General features: G+C 44.2%; 1 protein-coding gene across 1 annotated transcript in view; it reads left to right on the forward strand.

Moving 5' to 3' along the window:
• The first annotated feature begins 5697 nt into the window (after positions 1 to 5697).
• Positions 5698 to 22004, forward strand: part of LOC112231802 (protocadherin Fat 1) — a 99425-nt gene continuing 83118 nt past the window's right edge. The window contains 2 exon segments of the mRNA XM_024398577.2: positions 5698 to 5847; positions 7708 to 10997. Coding sequence (XP_024254345.2) covers positions 7736 to 10997 — 3262 coding nt within the window. The 5' untranslated portion in view covers positions 5698 to 5847; positions 7708 to 7735.

Consider the following 22004-nt stretch of genomic DNA (forward strand, 5'->3'; position numbering starts at 1 on the left):
ACAGAGAGACACAGAGAGAGAAGAGAGAGATACACAGAGAGAGAGATACACAGAGAGATACAGACAGCGAGAGAGAGAGAGACAGAGAGAGAAGAGAGAGATACACAGAGAGATACAGAGAGCGAGAGAGAGAGACACAGAGAGATACAGAGAGAGAGATACATAGAAGTACAGAGATATACAGAGAGAGAGAGAGAAACATACACAGAGAGAGAGACAGAGAGTGAAACATACAGAGAGAGGAGAGAGGACAGAGAGCGATACAGAGAGAGAGAGAGGGAGAGATACAGACAGATATATAGAGAGAGAGCGATACAGAGGGAGAGAGAAACACAGAGAGAAACAGAGAGAGTGAAACATACAGAGAGAGAGACAGAGAGAGAAAGAGAGAGAGAGAGATACAGAGAGAGAGAGAGAGACAGAGAGAAAGGGATACAGAGAGAGATACAGCGAGAGAGAGAGAGATACAGAGAGAGATACAGAGAGCAAGAGATACAGAGAGAGAGAGAGATACAGATATACAGAGAGACAGAGATACAGAGGTATAGATATACAGAGACAGAGATACAGAGATACAGTGAGACAGATACAGAGAAAGAGAGAGAGAGATACAGAGAGAGAGCGAGAGAGAGAGATACAGAGAAAGAGAGATACAGAGAGAGAGCGAGAGAGAGAGATACAGAGAGACAGAGAGAGAGAGATACAGAGAGAGAGCGAGAGATACAGAGAGACAGAGACAGACAGAGAGAGAGATACACAGGGAGATACAGAGAGTGAGAGAGAGAGACACAGAGAGATACAGAGAGAGAGATACATAGAAGTACAGAGATATACAGATACAGAGGAGAGAGAAACATACACAGAGAGAGACAGAGAGTGAAACATACAGAGAGAGGAGACAGACAGAGAGATACAGAGAGAGAGAGAGGGAGAGATACAGACAGATATATAGAGAGAGAGATACAGAGGGAGAGAGAAACACAGAGAGAAACAGAGGATAAACATACAGAGAGAGAGACAGAGAGAGAGAGATACAGAGAGAGAGAGAGACAGAGAGAAAGGGATACAGAGAGAGATACAGAGAGCAGAGAGAGATACAGAGAGCGAGAGATACAGAGAGAGAGAGATACAGATATACAGAGAGACAGAGATACAGAGGTATAGATATACAGAGACAGAGATACAGAGATACAGTGAGACAGATACAGAGAAAGAGAGAGAGAGATACAGAGAGAGAGCGAGAGAGAGAGATACAGAGAGACAGAGAGAGAGAGATACAGAGAGAGAGCGAGAGATACAGAGAGACAGAGACAGACAGAGAGAGAGATACACAGGGAGATACAGAGAGTGAGAGAGAGAGAGACACAGAGAGAGAGATACATAGAAGTACAGAGATATACAGAGAGAGAGAGAGAAACATACACAGAGAGAGACAGAGAGTGAAACATACAGAGAGAGGAGAGAGGACAGAGAGCGATACAGAGAGAGAGAGAGGGAGAGATACAGACAGATATATAGAGAGAGAGCGATACAGAGGGAGAGAGAAACACAGAGAGAAACAGAGAGAGTGAAACATACAGAGAGAGAGAGAGAGAGAGAGAGAGAGAGAGATACAGAGAGAGAGAGAGAGACAGAGAGAAAGGGATACAGAGAGAGATACAGCGAGAGAGAGATACAGAGAGAGATACAGAGAGCGAGAGATACAGAGAGAGAGAGATACAGATATACAGAGAGACAGAGATACAGAGGTATAGATATACAGAGACAGAGATACAGAGATACAGTGAGACAGATACAGAGAAAGAGAGAGAGAGATACAGAGAGAGAGCGAGAGAGAGAGATACAGAGAGACAGAGAGAGAGAGATACAGAGAGAGAGCGAGAGATACAGAGAGACAGAGACAGACAGAGAGAGAGATACACAGGGAGATACAGAGAGTGAGAGAGAGAGACACAGAGAGATACAGAGAGAGAGATACATAGAAGTACAGAGATATACAGAGAGAGAGAGAGAGAGAGAGAGAAACATACACAGAGAGAGACAGAGAGTGAAACATACAGAGAGAGGAGAGAGGACAGAGAGCGATACAGAGAGAGAGAGAGGGAGAGATACAGACAGATATATAGAGAGAGAGCGATACAGAGGGAGAGAGAAACACAGAGAGAAACAGAGAGAGTGAAACATACAGAGAGAGAGACAGAGAGAGAGAGATACAGAGAGAGAGAGAGACAGAGAGAAAGGGATACAGAGAGAGATACAGCGAGAGAGAGATACAGAGAGAGATACAGAGAGCGAGAGATACAGAGAGAGAGAGAGATACAGATATACAGAGAGACAGAGATACAGAGGTATAGATATACAGAGACAGAGATACAGAGATACAGTGAGACAGATACATAGAAAGAGAAACAGAGATAGAGAGAGATACAGAGAGACAGAGAGAGAGAGATACAGAGAGAGAGCGAGAGATACAGAGAGACAGAGACAGACAGAGAGAGAGATACACAGGGAGAAACACACAGAGAGAGAGAGAGATACAGAGAGCGAGAGACACAGAGAGATACAGAGAGAGAGAGATACATAGAGAGGTACAGAGAGAGATACAGAGAGAGAGAGAAACATACAGAGAGAGAGACAGCGAGCGATACAGAGAGAGAGAGGAGAGAGAGACAGAGAGATACACAGAGACAGAGAGAGATACAGAGAGACAGAGAGAGAGAGATACACATTGAGATAAACAGAGACAGAGAGAGATACAGAGAGACAGAGAGAAAAATACAGAGAGAGAGAGATACACAGGGAGAGAGAGAGAGATACACAGAGAGAGAGAGACAGACAGAGAGAGAGAGATACACAGGGAGAGAGAGAGATACACACAGAGAGAGAGACAGACAGAGAGAGAAATACAGAGAGAGAGAGATACACAGAGAGATAAACAGAGAGGGAGAGAGATACACAGAGAGAGAGAGAGATACAGAGAGCAAGAGACAGAGAGATACAGAGAGAGATACATAGAGAGGTACAGAGACAGACAGAGAGAGAGAAATACAGAGAGAGAGATACACACACAGAGAGAGAGAGAGAGAGAGATACAGAGAGCGAGAGACACAGAGAGATACAGAGAGAGAGAGATACATAGAGCGGTACAGAGAGAGATCTACACAGTGAGAGAGAGAAACATACAGAGAGAGAGAGAGAGATACACAGAGACACAGAGATACAGAGAAATGGAGTGAGAGAGACAGAGAGACCAAGAGATATACAGAGAGAGATACAGAGAGAGAGAGAGATACAGAGAGAGATACAGAGAGAGATACAGAGTCGCAGAGAGAGAGACAGAGAGATACAGAGAGAGAGAGATACAGATATACAGAGAGAGAGAGAGATACAGAGAGATACAGATATACAGATAGAGAGCGATACAGATATACAGATAGAGAGCGATACAGAGAGAGAATTTGTGGCCTTTTCCATGTGGAAAGGGCAACCAGTGGAGGACAAACAGCATTGTAAAAACCACTAATATTTATCTGTTTATTTATCTTCCACTACTATTCTAACTACAACCATTTGCACATTGCTAAAACACTGTGCATAGCTGATAATATACGCCAAACACTTGAAATGTCTATCTTTTTAAACCTTTTTGAGTGCAATATTTACTGTTAAATGTCGAATTTTTTTGTTCATGTTGTTCCGTGCCTCCTCACTTTAGTTTATTAGTTTATTGTTTATTTCATTGGCTTTGGCAATGTAAACACATCTTTGAGAGAGAGAGAGAGAGAGAGAGAGAGAGAGAGAGAGAAAGAGAAATAGAGAGAGGGAGAGAAAGAGTGAAAGAGAACACCCCAGAACCCCATACACAAAAGGAGCTCATGCCTGTCTTTACACAGACCTTGAGCAAATTTGACTTCAATGAGCCATTGGTGAGTGGACATAGGACAGGGATCAGACGACTGGTTCGCATCACACTTAGACGTGCAATTGAGGGTGTGTTCGTTTGTGGCCTCCCTGCACACAGCATGGGGGTAACTTCCGGTGTGTGGCTGTGACTGCGTGGTGGAATAGTAGTTGTGTTTGGGATTTCCACGTCCATGCATGTTGACCCTATATATAAAGGTTATATAACGTATTTTGCATAGATTGAATTTTACAGTCATTGTATGAGTTCGTGCTGAAATGTGCAGCCTTTTGCAACCATATCACATAAATGATATCCTACACAACCTTAGTTTACTTTCAATAGGGAAAGTCATTGTTATGGTCCCGTAGCAAAGCAATTGAGCATTACCAACGAGTGAATCTTGAATCCTGCTCTTTTAATATTTTAGGCTCCTTGTCGCTTTATTTTCCAGTTGAACTTGCATGGGAATCAGCAAGGAGAGCAACGAAGGCGTGTGAGCCTCGTTACGTCACTGCTTCCTAAAAACCGAGGCATCCCGGTAGAAACAGTAGGCTACTGCTGTTCAACCGATGCTGTTGAACCGCACGCAGATGAACGATTGTGGACTCCAATGTGCCATACACGCTTGATGAAAATGTGTCTTTTATGGATTTCGGAGGCGTTGAAAATGTGAATAATGTGGAATAACCGGAGTCGGATTGGTTCCTGTGTGTCACTTTACCGTTTTGCGACCTGCTCGCAAACATAATTTGCCAACATTTGCAGAGATTTATCTGAACCGAACTTTGGAGAGTCGGCGTCATCCAGCCCGTCTGGTAAGTACAACTAGGAAATAGCATTGCTTTACACTGATAGAGGAGAAATAATGTATTGCCTAAAACCATTGAAAATAGCAGGAGTCTTTCGTCATGATCATCATCAACATTAGTGACATGATAAACTTCCGAGGAGGCGTTATTATGACATTATAATGACAGCCCATGCTTCACAATCTCCAAGATTCCCCTCTCACCACACACACACACACACACACACACACACACACACACACACACACACACACACACACACAATAAAGTTGTGGGTGAGCAGCAGCATGTGCTGTCCAGAGCGCAGCGCTTTGGAGAGAAAATAGCCTGAACAATAAGTAGTGAGAGAGCGCCATCAATCGCACATCGGTCACACTCCCATGTGCGCGGATTTGGGAACAAGATATTATTGCACATGTACTACACCGAATATTTTAACATGGAGATACTTCTTGAATAGCAGGCGTGTAAATGTGCACCCTCGTTGCACACATCGAAATGAATTGAAGGTTGTAAATAGGAAAACACTTCCCCTCCACATAGGCTCATAATAAAACGTTGTAGGCTATTGTACTGTATAGGCAATTGTTTACATTAATAGGGAATACCATTAATCCATGCGGGAAAATTTTGAATCAAACCTATACCCAAGTAACAATTTTAATTTGCTTGGATTACCTCATAAACACTATTGGCACCATGCGTAAATGTGGTAAAACATTGCCGACATTTGGGGAGTAAAATGCAATCAAAAAGGATATTAGTGCATAGGTGCATGATATTTCCCCATGAAATCCTATTTTATATGATGTGCCTATTATAAAGCCTAGGAAGGGATAAATAATTGAAATTAGACTAGGGAATAGAGCCGATCAAAGTTAACCGTTATCTCGATTCTTGAAGCGGGGGAGCGAGCTGGTTGTTTTATCTTCATGTCAGCAAAGTAGATCCGGGCGTGCGCAACGCGGAGAGATACTAGGGGGAATTCAGTGTGGAAGAACGGGAGCAACGAGAAAGAAGTGGAAAGTGGATAGAGTCGCGGAGAGGGAAGTCCACGTAGTTACCATGCAGACGTTCGTACCTTACAAACTACACGAAAAACCGCCAAAATCCACGCCGTTAATGAGGCAATAGGTATGTAATGTGATGCATTTTTTTTTTTTTTTTAGCACTTTTCCTGTGTATAAGCAAGTTGTCTTTGTGGTTTGTGAATCGGAGTTAAAAGTTGAGATTGTCCGAGCGGACTAGTTCTCTATAAGTGGCGCTCGAGCAGTGGACTGAAATCAGAGTACCCTTTCTTTTCCCCCAGTGAAGTTGAACGTTTTAAAAGTTTTTAGGGAAGGTATTAAATAGGCTACTATCGAAATGAGAGACTATGGAAGTTGGTTACTGTTCTACGCCTTTTGTATATGTGTGGGACTTGTTTTAAACATGGTGCAGTGTTCGCGGTTGGGGTATTGTTGCCATTTCTTTAAACAATCCGTACATCTGTCTCAGGCAACGCTGCCGCGTCTACGTGAAATGAATAGAAACGGGGACCGTTGGGGGATGGGTTGGACAATTAAACAACAGACAGAAAGCAATAATTTTATGAAGCTGTTTTTGTCTTTTCCTTTCTTCCAAGAATATGATTTCAGCCCCCCAAAAAAACATGTCAATATCATTTTCCCCCTTTATGATTTGCCACGAATTGCCTAGTTCAACAGTTGAAAAATCCTGGATGTGTATGCAGACTTAGTTAAAAAAAAAAAAAAATGTTTATTTTACTTATGTTTGCTTACTAGCCTGACATGACTGTGCCATAAAGTCCTACACTGGAGGCATGAAAAGTTAGCCTAATCCCCAGGGGGTAAAAAAATATAGGCTCAACCGCATACTTTTAGTTGTTGAAAGTACTCATGCCTGCATTATGCTACTAGCCCCATAAAACACACACATATATTTATATATGTCTATTGCAAACATACATTCAGCATGTGTTTTGAACAGATCTAAGGCAGCTGGACACCAGTGTCAGTCAATAGCCCGGGCTGGGATGTTTTAACATTCTCCAGTGCTTTTCCCGATGGCAACTCTTTTAAAAGCCCAAAGCGGCAGCGCTGTGTTTATTTTAGCACAGCCTAAACAGAAAATAGCCAAGCTCAGGAACCAAGGCCACAGAGTCAGTATAGAAACAGCTTTTAGTGCTAGAATTCAGTCGTTTTGATCATACACGATTTCCAGGCATAATAATGGATGTATAATGTACACGTGAAATCCAATACGAGCACAAACCTGTATGTTTGCATAATGTCATGTAGATCAAAGAATTTCAAACATGTGCAATTTAGAAGATAGAAGGAATTGTCAAATGTGCTTATTATAGCTTTGAAGTCCGTTTTCGCTTGACCTGTAATTGAATAAGTGAGAATTGAATTCCGTACAACTATTTTGTCATTACCAATGACCTCCATCATCATTTGTACATAGAGAACTGAATTAAATGAGTACATGTTCTGATGTGAAGAGACTCGTCTCTGAATTGTGCTTTGAAACAGTAAAAAAGGATTTACGTAGTATATCTGTTCTGTTAAACCTGTTGCTGAAATCGTAAGAGGGATGCCGGCTAAGACAAATACGTTATTTGTATTATATCTTTTCTCCCTCTCCCCCTCTGTCACAGAAAACCCATTTATCAGCCTGACCATCGTTTGTCATGCCGTTTTAAATGAGCTCAGTGAGGCTCACAGTAAAGGGAGGAGTAAGGTTAGAGACCTTTGTCGAGCAGATATTAACAGCAGCCGTCTTCCGTGCCACTTTAAAACCACAATTTTGTTGGGAAGGTTCAACATTTAGCCCTTTTGCTTGTTAGCATAAAGACATATATTTTATGATGCTCTTAAATTAAAGCACTGATCCAGCCCTATTGAGATTTTCTGAAAAATCTATAAAAAAAATAATTTGATGTTTGTTTTTTTTAGCTTGTTTCTGACATTCTGTTTTGTGCGTCTCCAGGTGGTTTGGTAGAGAACACAGTACGAAAATGGGGAAATACTTGACTTCACTGCTCGTGCTGCTCCTGCAGCTCCTCTGCGGCTGCACAGGGAACCAAAGGACGGAGAAGGCATTGGCCCTGCAGTTCACTCACTCTGTTTACAATGCCACCATATATGAGAACTCTGCTGCTAAGACCTACTTGGAGAGTCATGCCAAGATGGGCATCTACATCACAGACCCCACCTGGGAGATACGGTACAAAATAGTGTCAGGAGACAATGAGAACCTTTTCAAAGCAGAGGACTACATCCTGGGAGACTTTAGCTTCCTGAGAATAAGGACCAAAGGAGGCAGCACTGCCATTCTGAACCGGGAGGTCAAAGACCACTACTTGCTCACTGTCAAAGCTGTGGAGAGGGGCTCCAACGTGGAGGCTCGCGCCCGAGTCCAGGTCCAGGTTCAGGACACCAACGACCTGAGGCCTCTGTTCTCTCCCACCTCCTACAGCGTCTCGCTGCTCGAGAACACGGCCCTACGGACCAGCGTGGCCAAGGTCACCGCCACGGACGCCGACATCGGGACCAACGGGGAGTACTACTACAGCTTCCGGGAGTGGACAGATGTGTTCGCCGTTCATCCCACAAGCGGGGTGGTGACGCTGACGGGCAAGCTGGATCACGCTGAGACCCAGCTGTATGACCTGGAGATCCTGGCCGTGGACCGAGGCATGAAGCTCTACGGGAGCAGTGGCTTCAGTAGCATGGCCAAGCTGACGGTGAGGGTGGAGCAGGCTAACGAGCACGCGCCTGTCATCGCCGCAGTCACCCTGGCGCCCTCGGGCGCTGACCGTGACCCCACCTACGCCATAGTGACCGTCGAGGACAGCGACCAGGGACCAAATGGGGAAATCGCGTCGTTGAGCGTGGTGGCGGGCGACCCCCTCCAGCAGTTTAAGGCCATGAGAACTAGTCCCGGGAGCAAGGAGTACAAAATCAAAGCGGTCAAGGATGTAGACTGGGACACCCAGCCTTTCGGATACAACCTCACGTTACAGGCCAAGGACAAAGGAAGCCCCCCCCAGTTTTCTTCAGCGAAAGTGGTACATGTAACATCCCCTCAGTTTAAAGTGGGCCCCCCTAAATTTGAACACGCTGTTTATAGGGTCAATCTCAGTGAGTTTGCCCCTCTCCATACACCTGTTGCTATGGTAACTGCATTGCCAAAGTATCCACAGTTGAAGTATGCTTTCAGATATAAAACAGAGAAGAATCGTTTTGCTATTAATCCAGACACTGGCTTAATTACCACAACTGGACCCATCTATGCGGATTATGCCCCTAAATTTGAACTAGAAGTTATTACCAGTGACAAAAAGGCCGTGACCAAGGTTATCATTGACATTATAGATGTTAACAATAATGCTCCTGAGTTCCAACAGACCTCTTACAAGGCCACCGTTGATGAGAATGTACCTGTAGGGTCCAACGTGTTAGCAGTGAAAGCCACGGATCTAGACAGTGGAGAGAACGGGTATGTGACCTACAGCATTGCCAACGTGAGCCCGCAGCCGTTTGTCATCGACTACTTCTCTGGTGTCATCGGCACCTCAGAAGAGCTGGATTACGAGCTGATGCCAAGGATTTACAATCTCAAAATTAGGGCTTCAGACTGGGGTTCCCCTTTCCGACGGGAGGTGGAGGCATCAGTTACTGTCACACTGAATAACCTGAATGACAATAAGCCTCTATTCGAAAATGTCGACTGTGAAGTCACGGTGCCTAGAGACCATGGCGTGGGAGAGCAGATAACGACGGTGTCTGCAATTGACGCTGACGAATTGCAGCTAGTGCGGTACGACATAAAAACTGGGAATGATCTTGATCTCTTTGAGTTGAACTCCAACTCGGGTGTGCTTTCTTTGAAACGAACACTGAGCGAGGGGGAGGCAGGTAAAGTGTCCTTCCATAGCTTACAGATCAGAGCCAGTGATGGAGAGCATGAGACTGAACCAATGATAATGAACATCACTGTCATCACAGCTCGCAAGCCTGTCCAACTGAAGTGCGTCGACACTGGGGTTGCTACCATGTTGGCAGAAAAGCTTCTTCATGGCACTAAGATCCACACCCCAACTGAGCCTGACGGTAACTTAATGGACATCCATACGGTTAACCGCTACTCCCCTCAGTTTGCAGAGTCCTTCCCCAGTGTCATTGAGGTCAAAGAGGACCTTCCGGTTGGGGCTAGGGTAGTCCATCTAAGCGCCTCCGACACAGACAGTGGTTTTAACGGAAAACTGGTGTACGTTATTTCAGGAGGAGATACAGAGAGTCGTTTCATTGTAGACATGAACACCGGTTGGCTTTTGGTTCACACGCCACTGGACAGGGAAACGACGGACCACTACACACTGAATGTCACGGTCTATGATCTGGGAATACCGCAGAAGTCCTCCTCGCGTCTTTTGGATGTTAAGATCTTGGATGCTAACGATAACAGTCCGCAGTTCCTGCAAGACTCCTATTCGGTGGAAATAAGTGAAAACACACCAGTGGGGACTGAAATCGTCCAGGTGGATTCCACCGATAAGGACCAGGGAGATAACGGAGTAATCAGGTATTCGATTGTGGCCGACACTGACCAGTTTGCCATTGACGAGCTGACTGGAGTAGTGACAGTGAAAAAGCAGCTGGATCGCGAGGTGCACCCGGTTTACATTCTGAAGATCGCTGCGTGTGACCAGGCGGTTAATGATCCACAACTCGTGTCTACAGTGTTGCTAAAGGTCGTTCTTGAGGACGTCAATGACAATCCTCCCAAATTCATCCCGCCAAATTACCGGGTGAAGGTGAGGGAGGACCTCCCGGTCGGCACTGTGATTATGTGGCTGGAGGCTCACGACCCGGATGTCGGGCTGTCCAGTCAGGTACGGTACAGCCTCAGCGATAACGGGGACGGCAACTTCGAGGTGGACAAACTCAGTGGCGCGGTGCGCATCCTGCAGACTCTGGATTACGAGAAGAAGCAGGTGTACAACCTCACGGCGAAAGCCAAGGACAAAGGGAAGCCCGTGTCTTTATCGTCGACATGCTTCATTGAGGTGGATGTAGTGGACGTAAACGAGAATCTGTATCGCCCGTGGTTCCCCTCGTTTGTGGATAAGGGATTTATAAAAGAGGACGCCCTCATTGGGACATCCGTAATGAAAGTAACGGCTCAAGACGAAGACAAAGGAAGAGACGGAGAAATACGCTACTCAATACGGGACGGCTCTGGTTTAGGGATATTCACCATTGATGAAGAGACTGGTGAGTTTCTCACTTTTTCCCCCTCTCTTTGTCATTACCATATTGCCCCTATGTGAAGGCCCATTTTGTTTATCATTTATTATTTAAGGCACCAAATGGGCATGCATGAATTTTAAATGACTGGGATGTGAAAAGGGGTGTAATCCCATGTATCTGTGCAGACTATGCTTGTCTGCCCATGTCCTCCCCCCTTCCCTGAAATATCAGTAGTGGGGGCAAATGGTGAATGGAGGTGAGGGTTGCTTCCTGGAGAACCGCTAAGCTTCCTGATTCCTTTCATTTTTCTGTCTGAGGGAAGAGAATTGATGGCAGGAACAGCTGGAGCAGCTGTGTCCTAGACCTGCAGTAGACATTCCAAACTAGTTGCCGAGGAATTAAGAGGATTGCTTAGTGATTTTAGCCACTGACGCTCCCTTTCCCACGCGAGCACTTTGTTTCAATGTCGAAAAACGAGTCATATGCAAATGGCTAATGCTGCATGCTGGCTCGTCCCACATGAGATGGAACTTGTTTGTATAATGAAAGAGTTATTTTTCTGTGATTGTCATATCTGCTTTAATATTGCAAATCTACATTTTTTTGTGTGTGTGTCTGGTGAAATGCACTTGCTGGCCTCTTTGTGGTCTTACAAAGAATATAGGAGTACTTTTTTTCTCAGCTGCTCACGGACGTTAAAGAACCTGTGCCAAGGGTTTAAAAATAAGCAGTTCGGAATTCAAACGGTTTTTGCCACAAAAGGCTACTGGTCACCCCATTTTGGGTGTGTCAGACCTGGCTTGCTGCCCTTGATTTTTAAACACAGTTACCATACTCTGGGTGGCTAAATGTCAGTTTTTCCCTTTTAAAATGTATTTCTGCATGGCAATATACATATTTAATGTACAAATGGGCCGGTGAAACTTGATGCATAAAACATTAGCTTTTTTAGCATATATGTGGTCTATCCCCTAAGTCTGGAAGTCCAATGCAATGTCTCTGGAAATGTAGTTTACAGATTTTAAAGTAACTACATGAGAAATTGATGAGAGAATGTTAATTTAGATTCAGGTGGAGACATACACTTTATTAAGCAGAGTAAATTAGGGCCTTCCGTGAACCTGTGGGGAAATCACACTTTCTTTGCTGGTAAATTTAGCATGACGGGATGAGCCGGCATGAAGCATGGCTCCTTAAGGACCATCTGTCAGCTATTGTGCCTGTCCAGTCTTAGTGTGATTGTTCTCTGGGGTAGTTGTCAGATTGTTGCTTGTAAATAATTCTACCTCTTTTGTTCAAAATATACTGAGGGAAAATGTAAACAGAGCAAACTGGAGAGAGCCTTTTGATTCTTGAAATGCAATATGAAACTCATCTGAGATTGGTTTAAAAATAGCTTCGGTCCCGCTCATCAAAATTTGTAGAAACTTTCTCACACACAATGCACTCTTTAGGAAGTTGACATTTTGAAACAAAGTGCCTTATATTTAGGCAACAGAGATTTCTGCTCTGTGGTTTGTTAGTTGAGACTCTGCCCTCGGCTTGGGGCTGTGGATCTTAGGCCGAATCTCAGAAGTGTTCTTGTTTCTGTGAAGGACACCCACTTCTTGTTTGAAATCCCACTCCTGAATGTATTGGATGCAGGTCACCGGGAGCTCCTGACCTGCTCTTCCTCCCCTGCCCTCGACCTCCATGGCCTTCAGAGTGATTTATCAGAAGTGGCAATGATAGGATTGTCCTGCTATTCAGCCCCATTGTTTGGGATCACAGCCATAGCTGGTAGCAAACCAAATATGCCCAAGGCAACGGTGTGCCTCCTGGGAATCCATGCATTGACTGAAGGATGGTTTGGGGGGTGGGGGTTGGTCTGGGTCTGAGCAGAGGAGGGTGTGAGGTTACCACGTGAGGATTATGCTCTACAAGAAATCGATGTAAAACAAAGTGTGCACGCCCAGCGTCGCTTTCACCCAGTCGTGCAGCTGCAGCTTGTGCTTTCCGACAAGTAGGAAAACAAGGGTTGAGAAGAGAAGAAAACAAATGAAAAAGTGGTCAAATCAAAGGATGCATGCCAGAAGCCACACACACCTTAAGCTCTGGAAAAGTGTTTTTATGAGGGGGCTAGTAAGGGAAGGTTGGCTAACATCTGTGGCTGGTTAAGTTAAATGCCTTTTGGAATCTCATGTTCTCCTTGTGCATGCTTTTATTTATTCCCGGTATCCTCTTGAACCCCTGGGTTTGAGAATGGAGGGGTAGTGATGAGGAATGTGCAAATGAAAAGGTCTTTAGTGCCCATTCGACTCCCTTACCTCTCATCTTACCGCCAAGAAGATACAATTTTGGCCCTTTAGTTTTTCTCCTTAAGCCTAAATCTTGAACTTTATATTTAGTTACTAGCTTAATTTAGTTCAGTGAACAGAGGCGGAAATACATTTATGTAACTTCAGCTTTCAATATATTATTTTACCCGATTCAGGGTTTGCTTTTGCTAACAGCAGTAATTCAGCCATTTTTTTTAGGCCAAGATAAGATTAACAAAACCCAGAAAGTTGTTACTTCTAAGATAGGAATCAACATGTTTTCCCCCTATCCAGTTCTTATTGTCCGACTGTAGACGGCTATATCTGCCAAACGTCTGGCCCGGGCCCCTCTGGATCTCTGACCCTTGTATTTACTTCTGCACATCACACAAACATGTTTAGAGCTGGGGGCTATGTGGAGCCCAGGTGAGATTTTGTGTGCAGTCCAGGCTAATTCTGTCCTTGTGTGTGCTCCGACACTGCTGTTGGGGTTATCGAGCTAATGGGGGCCTGACACACTTAAGGCCAGCTAGGTATGCCACTAACCTGATTGATGTTATTGATGTTTCCAGGGCCAGGCATGGAATCTAGTTCCTTGATTTAATAAACCTTTAGTTGAGAAAAGGAACAAACATCTGGAGCCTGAGGTCATGATACAGAGGGAAGAACAACAAGATGGACTTCTTTCACAAAGTAGGCTAGTTAAGGCTTCTAGTAAGAGGGGGGGGTTGTTGTGGTTGGGCGTAGGAGTTAGGGCTGGGCATTGCCAGGGACCAAGATAAGACATTATCACAATACTTAGGTGCCAGTACGGTATTTATTGTATTTCTATATATTTTATATATATATATATATATATATAGTGAATCAATAGTGTGATTTTTATATTCAATGTTCCAAACTTATTGCTCACCATATGTCTGCTGCAGAGGGGCAAGAGAGCCATGAGGAAACAGGTTTTTGATCAGTCATGGAAATCAAAGTCTAAAAACAAATTGGCTCCCTATTTTAAAAGCTATGAAGGAAAAATACTGAGTTTTGGTGCAGGTACAGCCAACTAGCTCAAAACTATATTGCGATATTGTCAATACGATATATCGTTAAAAACCATTACTAGTAGAAGTTATTGTTGTGGGGTGGTCGAGGTGGTGAGTGGTATTAATTTGGGACAAAACTACTTGACATTCCATTCTCGACTCTTAATGGTACTTCACTCTGCAGTGCACAATAAATTATTTTCACCGACGTCCCTATAAAAAAGCCAGTAATGCTGCCGCTGTTGCTTAGGGAAGAGGGAGGGGTGGAGGATGTTGTTTGTCAAGGACTGTGCTTAATTAGTGGCGAGGTAGGCTATAGGCCTAGGCCCAATAAGTCTTGTACGGGTACATTGCTCAAATCAAATTGTATTTGTCACATACACATGGTTAGCAGATGTTAATGTGACTGTGGCGAAATGCTTGTGGTAACAATGTAAGAAATATTACATTAAAAAAAATACTGCATAGTTTCCTAAGAACTCGAAGCGAGGCGACCATCTCTGTCGGTGCCATCAGCGAATCGATGTTGACCGTGCTCAAAGTAGATCAATTAGACTTGGTGCTTGCGCTAAAGGATTGACTGCCGTTTATGAGGTCATGGAAGAGTCCTCTGTGATCAATTAAGCATGTCTTTCTGTTAGAACTCCTAATACCTTGTATTTCAGCCTTTGACGTAAAGAGCTAGTTCGACCAGACTCTCTCTCTCTCTCTCTCTCTCTCTCGTTGTTTCTCCTCCAGGAACTGCTATTTTCGATGCCGTTTTGACAGCACTGTTGAAGTCATGTCTGTACGCTCGTTAGCCTACTTTGTGAACCGAGGTGAAAAACCAAGATGTGATGATTGAATTTGCACTGATTCACTTAACAGGAGGAAGAAGAAGGGGGGTGAACCAAGGTGTAAGGCCTTCATGCGGTGTGTTTGCATTTATGTAGGAAATGCGTAAGGAATCTCAATAGCCCCAGTGGAATCGCCTCTTCCGTCCAGATGCTCGTTGGATAATGTATGCCATTGCCCTTTGCTCATTGGATAATGTATGCGTTGCCCTTTCACTTCAAACTGGAGGCAGCCGGTGTGCTGAAATAGCTGTGTGTGGAGGCAAATGAAATAGTTCGACGTGTAATGACAAAGTACTGTGAGCGTGTGTTTTCCCCTCTTCAATTTTGGCCTTCCTCCCTCCTCTCTTTCCCCAAATTGTCCCCCCCATTGCCCTTCCTGGCGAGAGCGAGTTAGGGCCGACCCTCGGTGATGCCAGATAGGGGAGGTATGTGGCAAACGGTTTTGTCTCTTCACGTTTGGCTGCGTTCACTATTCCAGCTACGTCTGCACCACCAAAGCTTCATGGGAGATTGATTGAACCTAAGCACCCAGGCCCGGTCCCTTCTATTTTTTTGTTGTTGATTCTATACACAGAAGCTCAAGCCAGAAGTGTGACTTCTTCAGCACACTCAAAAGAGCCACATGACTCGTAATGGCCTTTGCTTGAGTGCCGTTGCTGGGGGCGACAGGGCCAGGAATGTGCATTCGGGCCAAAGTTGATTGTCGGGTGCTAAATGAAAAGCACACTTTCCCCAGTTAAAGTTTGTTGCTTCTCTCTGTCCATTAAGTCTTTTTTTTTTTTTAGAAACCTGTGAAGGTGCCGCGTGCAGATGGCGTGCTTGATTGTGAGTCAACTCTTGTCATGCTAATCTAGGCAATTGAGACCCGTGGCTAATAATGGTTGGTGACATTTTCTTTTTATGTAAACTACTGTAAATTATGACTCTACACACGTTGCTAATGATTGCACAGAGATACTGCAGACACGTATGCAGTAACTACATGTTTGTCACACATTTCACAGAAAAAAAAGAATCCAATTGATCTTAGTGAAGTTTACTGGGATATTTTCGATTGTTGAATCTTGGGCCGAGAAATGTTGTTTTTCAGTTCTCTATCTTGGTGTGTGTTCCCCTGTTACTTTGGAAAAGACCTGCAGTTCCCTGTAGCATGTTCACCTGAATGTGAAGTCGTTGTTCTCCGATCATAGCCCCAATCAAAAATGGAGTTTACCGCAGTGAAAGGGGTAACCGACAAAGGCTTTAGCTGGCTGTTTCTTTTCAAGCATGTCTCGATATGATGCATTGGCTCTCAAGGCGTACCTGACTGAATGTCAAAGGGAAACAGTGCTTGGCTGAACGAATCCTGAGGTTTCATGTGTTGAGAGACAGCCACTTAAAAAACCAAACGGCGAGCGATGAAGATGCTCCTTTTTGAATTCCCCGCCCGTCATGTTCGTGTTGTCAAGCTGCCAACGTAAAGACCAAAGACAGGAAACATCAGAATTACGGTAGCATGACCAGAGACAGCAGCTTAATGGCACTGGGTTCAAATCCAGTGTTATACAGATGTAGACACTGACATGTTTAGGCCTAAGTGCCATGGTTGCCACTTAGGGTTGAAAAGCTTAGGACAGAAAATGCTGCCCAAACATGCATTTAAACCCACATACTGTCCCAACCTTCCCGTCATAACTCTCAACAACCATGATGCCTTTTTATAGGCCTAAACGCCACTCTAATCTCTCATCTCCGAAGACAATAAAAATGTAATGAAAAAAGAATCAACCTTTTGTAAATGTCAGCACGGCAGCCTATTGGAAAACGAGAGCAGGCCTATATTTCAAAGTGCCTTATCTGTCTCCCCCCAAAAAAAGACCTTTCCACGGGAACCGTTTACCGCGGCGCATTGAGTACAGTCTGTGTCAGTGGGCAACTATCTCAGGGGGCTTCGTAAACATTTTGCGATAAGGGGAAAACAGACGGTACATCGCGCCCACTATCATCAGAGGAGCGGGGCATGGCACCGAAGGGCCGGGAGGGAACAGGGCTTAAATTATAACGTGATATTAAACCAGGTGGCGCTTCTCACAGGCCCGCTCTGAGGCCTTTTGAAATAATACTGCGCTCTGTGACAATGGTAGCTGCCTGGGCATGTCCCAATAGGCTTCCTCAACTGGAATTAATGGGCTAAATTCTGCCAGAGAAAAATCCCATCGGGCATGTTTTCATTGCATCATTTGCCTTTCGTTCATTAAAGACTCTCGCTTTCACTCTGTATCTCGCTGCGTTCTCCCCTCTCCCCCCCACTCCAGATGAATGCAGCCATTTTTTAAAAGTTGTTCCTTGGGCCAGAGAATCTAGAATAGGATTCTTATTTTATTACACAGTGTCATCAAGCTATAGTTTTGAATATCTATGCCGCTTTAAAACGTTAATGCCCCCCTGGTCTGTTGATGCAGTTTTAATAAAGGGCAGTTGTTTAGTGCTTTTAGTTAGTTCCCTCCCCTTTTAAGACCATATGATTATGTAGAGTGAAGCACACTGCTCCACATTGTTAAGCTGGCTGAAATGATTCAGTTTGTCTAAAGTTTTAAAGTACCATTTCCCCTAACCCCAGCTGTTGATAGCTCTGTTTTATGCCTCCGGTGGCGATTTTATACAAAATGCACAATGTTGCGTGAAGCGGAGGTGGTTGGTGGGGGCACAACTCAGAGGATCGCCGGGTCAAAGAGAGATCAAATCACATTTTGTTACAACAAGTGTAGACTTTACTGTTAAATGCTTACTTTACAAGCCCTTTCCTAACAATACAGAGTTAAAAAGTATGCAAATTTGCAAAAATGAATGAAAAAAAACAATAAAATATTAGTAACACAATAAAATAATAAGGAGGAGGCTTTATACAAGGAGTACCGGTACTGGAGTCAGTGTGTTGGGGTACTAAGTAGTTGAGGTAATTGAGGTAATAGGTACATGTAGTTAGGGTTAAAATTGACCAGGCAATCAGGTTCGATAATAAACAGAGTAGCAGCAGTGCGTGTGAAAGTGTGTCTGTGTGAGTGTGTTGGTGTATGCGTGTAGTGACAATATGCAGATGTGATGTGTTTGTAAGCGCGTGTGCGTGTGCACGTCGGTGTAGTATGTGTGAGTCCAGTGAGTGTGCATAGAGTCAGTGCAAAAAAATAAATAAAATGGGTGGGTGCAAGTAGTCCGGGTAGCCATTTGATGAACTATTCATCAGTCTTATGGCTTGGGGGTAGAAGCTGAACAGGAGCTTTTTGGTCCCAGACTTGGTGCTCCTGCACAGCACGGCAAGCGGAGAGAAATGCGCTTTTGTTTTGAGAGACTCTGTGTGAACTCATCATGCAGCTGTTTTGATGAATGCTGGTCACTCTTCAAAGCGCCACCATATTTCGTCAATGACCCCGATACGGTCTTTGACACTTCAATAGCCTGCCAAGTCCTATTTTGCATGGTGATTCTAAGCCTTTGGCCGATGCATTACCGTGTGTAACTCAAGCTGTCCGTATTATTCAGAAATATCCATAATTCTATAAAGTAATAAAGATGATGAGTGTGAAAGCGAGACCTGTAGGCTTTGTGGGTATCCCACGGGGTGGAGTTTTTCTGCTTTGGCTGCACTTCATAGCCTTGTGAATTTTTCAAACGTTTTGGGCATTAACACTTACAGTATGGACCGAAAAACGTTAGAAGTGCAGGGCTAGGCTAGGTCTTAGCTTCTGAGAACTCTGGGATCCAAAGAGATGATTTGATTTCGCGCTGGGGGCATGGGAAGCTTAGCTCAGGACTCTTTTTCTAATACACCCAGGGCTCTACGTGCTGGAGGAATTTGAAGCATTCCACCAGAGCCGTTGGAAAGAGAAGAGGGTGGGGGGGGGGCACTGAGAAAGTTTATGTAAGCATGTGAGGCAGGAGTCCTAAGAAGGCTGAGGAATGCAAGGGGAAAGGAGAGCGGAATTACCGAGAGGTAGTTCAAAGCAAACGTTCTGACTTTTTCAAGTGCAGAGCAAGGGAGTGCTGGCGTAAGCCGATAGAGCTGATCTCTCGGTCTTGAGAAGACACGTTTTTGTTCTCTCGTGGTCTCCGAAGCACGTACATTATTCCTGCACGGTCTCTTGTTGTGAAGGTCATCGGGAGACCATCTCGACTTCTGTAGATCTCTTTGTCGACAATAGAAAGAAAAAATGTGAAAATAGTTTTTCTCTGGGCCGTGGTAAAGTTGACTGCAGCCTAATTCCTCATTACACGTTTTCAATGCCAGAAAAATATGATATTGACTCAGTTTCTGAAGTAGACATCGTGCGTCCATATGAAAATAAGCACTGGGGATAAACAGGATTTTGCAAATCCTAATCCTCTTTTGACAACCGGTAATCTTTTTGGCGCTCTAATTTGTTTCAATTGCCAGCTTTTGATATCCATGGCATGTGCAATCCTCTCCATTTGTGGCGACACCATTGTAGCTACAAGGCCTTCTGGGGAAAAGAGTGTCTCTCCCCAATTTAGTCCCCCCCGCCCACTATGTACACCCTTTCATGACAGGGACCTTGGTCCTATACATGCTAGAAATACTGAGTACACCTCATCCTCTGAACTAAATAGGGAACATCATAGTGTAGTTCCGCAGGTACTACTCCCACCATGTGTTACTTTTTTGTTTTGGCCTGGATCCGCTGGATATATCCAATCCACTTAAATGTCTTCTGTCCTCAGACCTCCTCTGCCATTTTCCTCGGCGCCTCGAAGCACAACCATGTTATCTCGCCATTTTGTCAAAAGCAACACTCAGCGGCTGTGTGTTGTGCAGCGGACTTCATCCAGCCTCCCCGCTGTAACTAGCTATTGAGTAAATGTCACAGTGGACCTGTTTCCGGAGACTGATTGAGGTGGCGGGTAGCCTAGTGGTTAGAACTTTGGGCCAGTAACTAAAAGGTTGCTAGATCGAATCCCCGAGTTGACAAGGTAAAAATCTGCCATTCTGCCCCTGAACAGGCAGTTAACCCACTGTTCCAAGGCGGTCATTGTAAATAAGAATTTGTTCTTAACTGACTTGCCTAGTTAAATAAAGGTTAAATAAAGATTAAATTAATAAAAAAATTGAAGCGAACACACTTTGCAGTTCACACGCCTACATGAGATGGCAGAATTGTAGGGACAGCGTTAGCCCGTTAGCTCTTTTTATTGTGTAGCCTAGCTGCTGTGCTAGGTGGCTGTCGAAGGTGTAGCTGTAGGGTATGCAAGGAAGAGGGAAAGAAAGGAGAGAGAGAGAGCAAATCTGTCTGGGTAGGTTGCCTAGGCTTTGTCAACTGTTTTTATTGCCCTAAGGGCACATTTTGTAACTTCCTCATTGACTAGCCTAGAAATATAGGTGTGGTGGCTAAATACCTCAGATTCATGATTTATACAGCTAACTATTGATTCAATGCTTTGTCGATAGATGCTTGTCTTCTAGTAGGTTTATTTAAAGCCAGTCACGCATTCATGTTTGAATAAAAAGTAGATGTCAACTGAAATTGTCCTTGTGTTCAGAAAGAGCTGAATTGAAATGGTTCTCTTTTTGAATTGAACTATTCTAGGCGTCAGAGCCTCATCAAACTATAAAAGAAGACACAAGATTTGGACTTTCTTACTTCCGCCAGTCAACCATTACAATGCTATCGTACCAGTTGGCCTTTACCTACCACAGTTTAAGTTTCCTGTGAGGGGTGAGTTTAGGGTCAAGGTTCTCTATGACTATGCAGCATTGTTGTTAGTCACCACTAGAATGAATGAATGAATTACATTTTAATTTCGTGTCAAATCGTGATATTGGCAACCCATCCTATCCGGGATTAATTGAAACATACACAAACATTGCAATAATTCACTGTGATAATTGCTCTAGCGGTGTAGAACAGTCATATAAAGCCATCTTCTCTATGCTGATAGCGTTAGTGTTGGCTGCTAAAAGCCTGACGCTCATGAGCGAGTGGAATGAAATGGTAGAGGTGTGGTGGCTAAATGATTCATCATTTACACGCTCCGTCAGTAATTATCCAACCAACTATTGATTTGATATGTTTCGATAGATGCTTTGTCTTCTGGTATGTTTAGCCAGTCACCCATTCATGTTTGTATAAAAAGTAGATGTCAACTGAAATTTGCATTTTATGTTCAGTCGGAGCTTCATCGAAATTTGAATTGAACTATTCTAGGCGTCAGAGCCTCATCAGAACTATTTAAAAAAAGATATGAGATTTGGACTTTCTTCCTTCCGCCGATTCAACCATTACAATGCTATCGTACCAATTACGGCCTTATCTACCACGGTTTGTTTAAGTTTCCTGTGAGGGGTGAGTTTGGGTCAAGGTCCTCTATGACTGCAGTCTTGTTAGTCACCTGTAGCAGTGCAGAACTGCACTAATATAAAGTCATCTTCTCCATGCCGATAGCTTTAGGGTTGGCAGTGGGCACTCTGACAGCCTGACACTCCTGAGCGAGTGGAATGCTTCTGCTATGTCAGTGTCTCCCAGTCAAACGGATGAGCACTCAAGCATGGGCGTTGCGTTGGCACAGGCACAATAAATGTCTCATCCCTCTCGTTCTAGCTGTCTCTCTTTTACCTTGTCTCTCACACACACAATTAGTCTGAATAGCACACATTCTCACCCTTACACGCACACAAATGTACAACACACGCACTCTCCCTCTTAGTTTCTCGCTCCATTTTCTTTTACCCACTCAACCGCTCTCTCCATCTCATCCTCACTCCTTCTTTTACCAATCTCCACCCTCTCCCTCTCTCTGCCTCTCACTCATACTCTTTCCCCATGCTCTCGCAGGACGCTAGCAGTCAGATTAGCGCTCACATTTCTTATT

The sequence above is a fragment of the Oncorhynchus tshawytscha genome, linkage group LG34, assembly GCF_018296145.1.
Source record: "Oncorhynchus tshawytscha isolate Ot180627B linkage group LG34, Otsh_v2.0, whole genome shotgun sequence".
Taxonomy (NCBI): domain Eukaryota; kingdom Metazoa; phylum Chordata; class Actinopteri; order Salmoniformes; family Salmonidae; genus Oncorhynchus; species Oncorhynchus tshawytscha.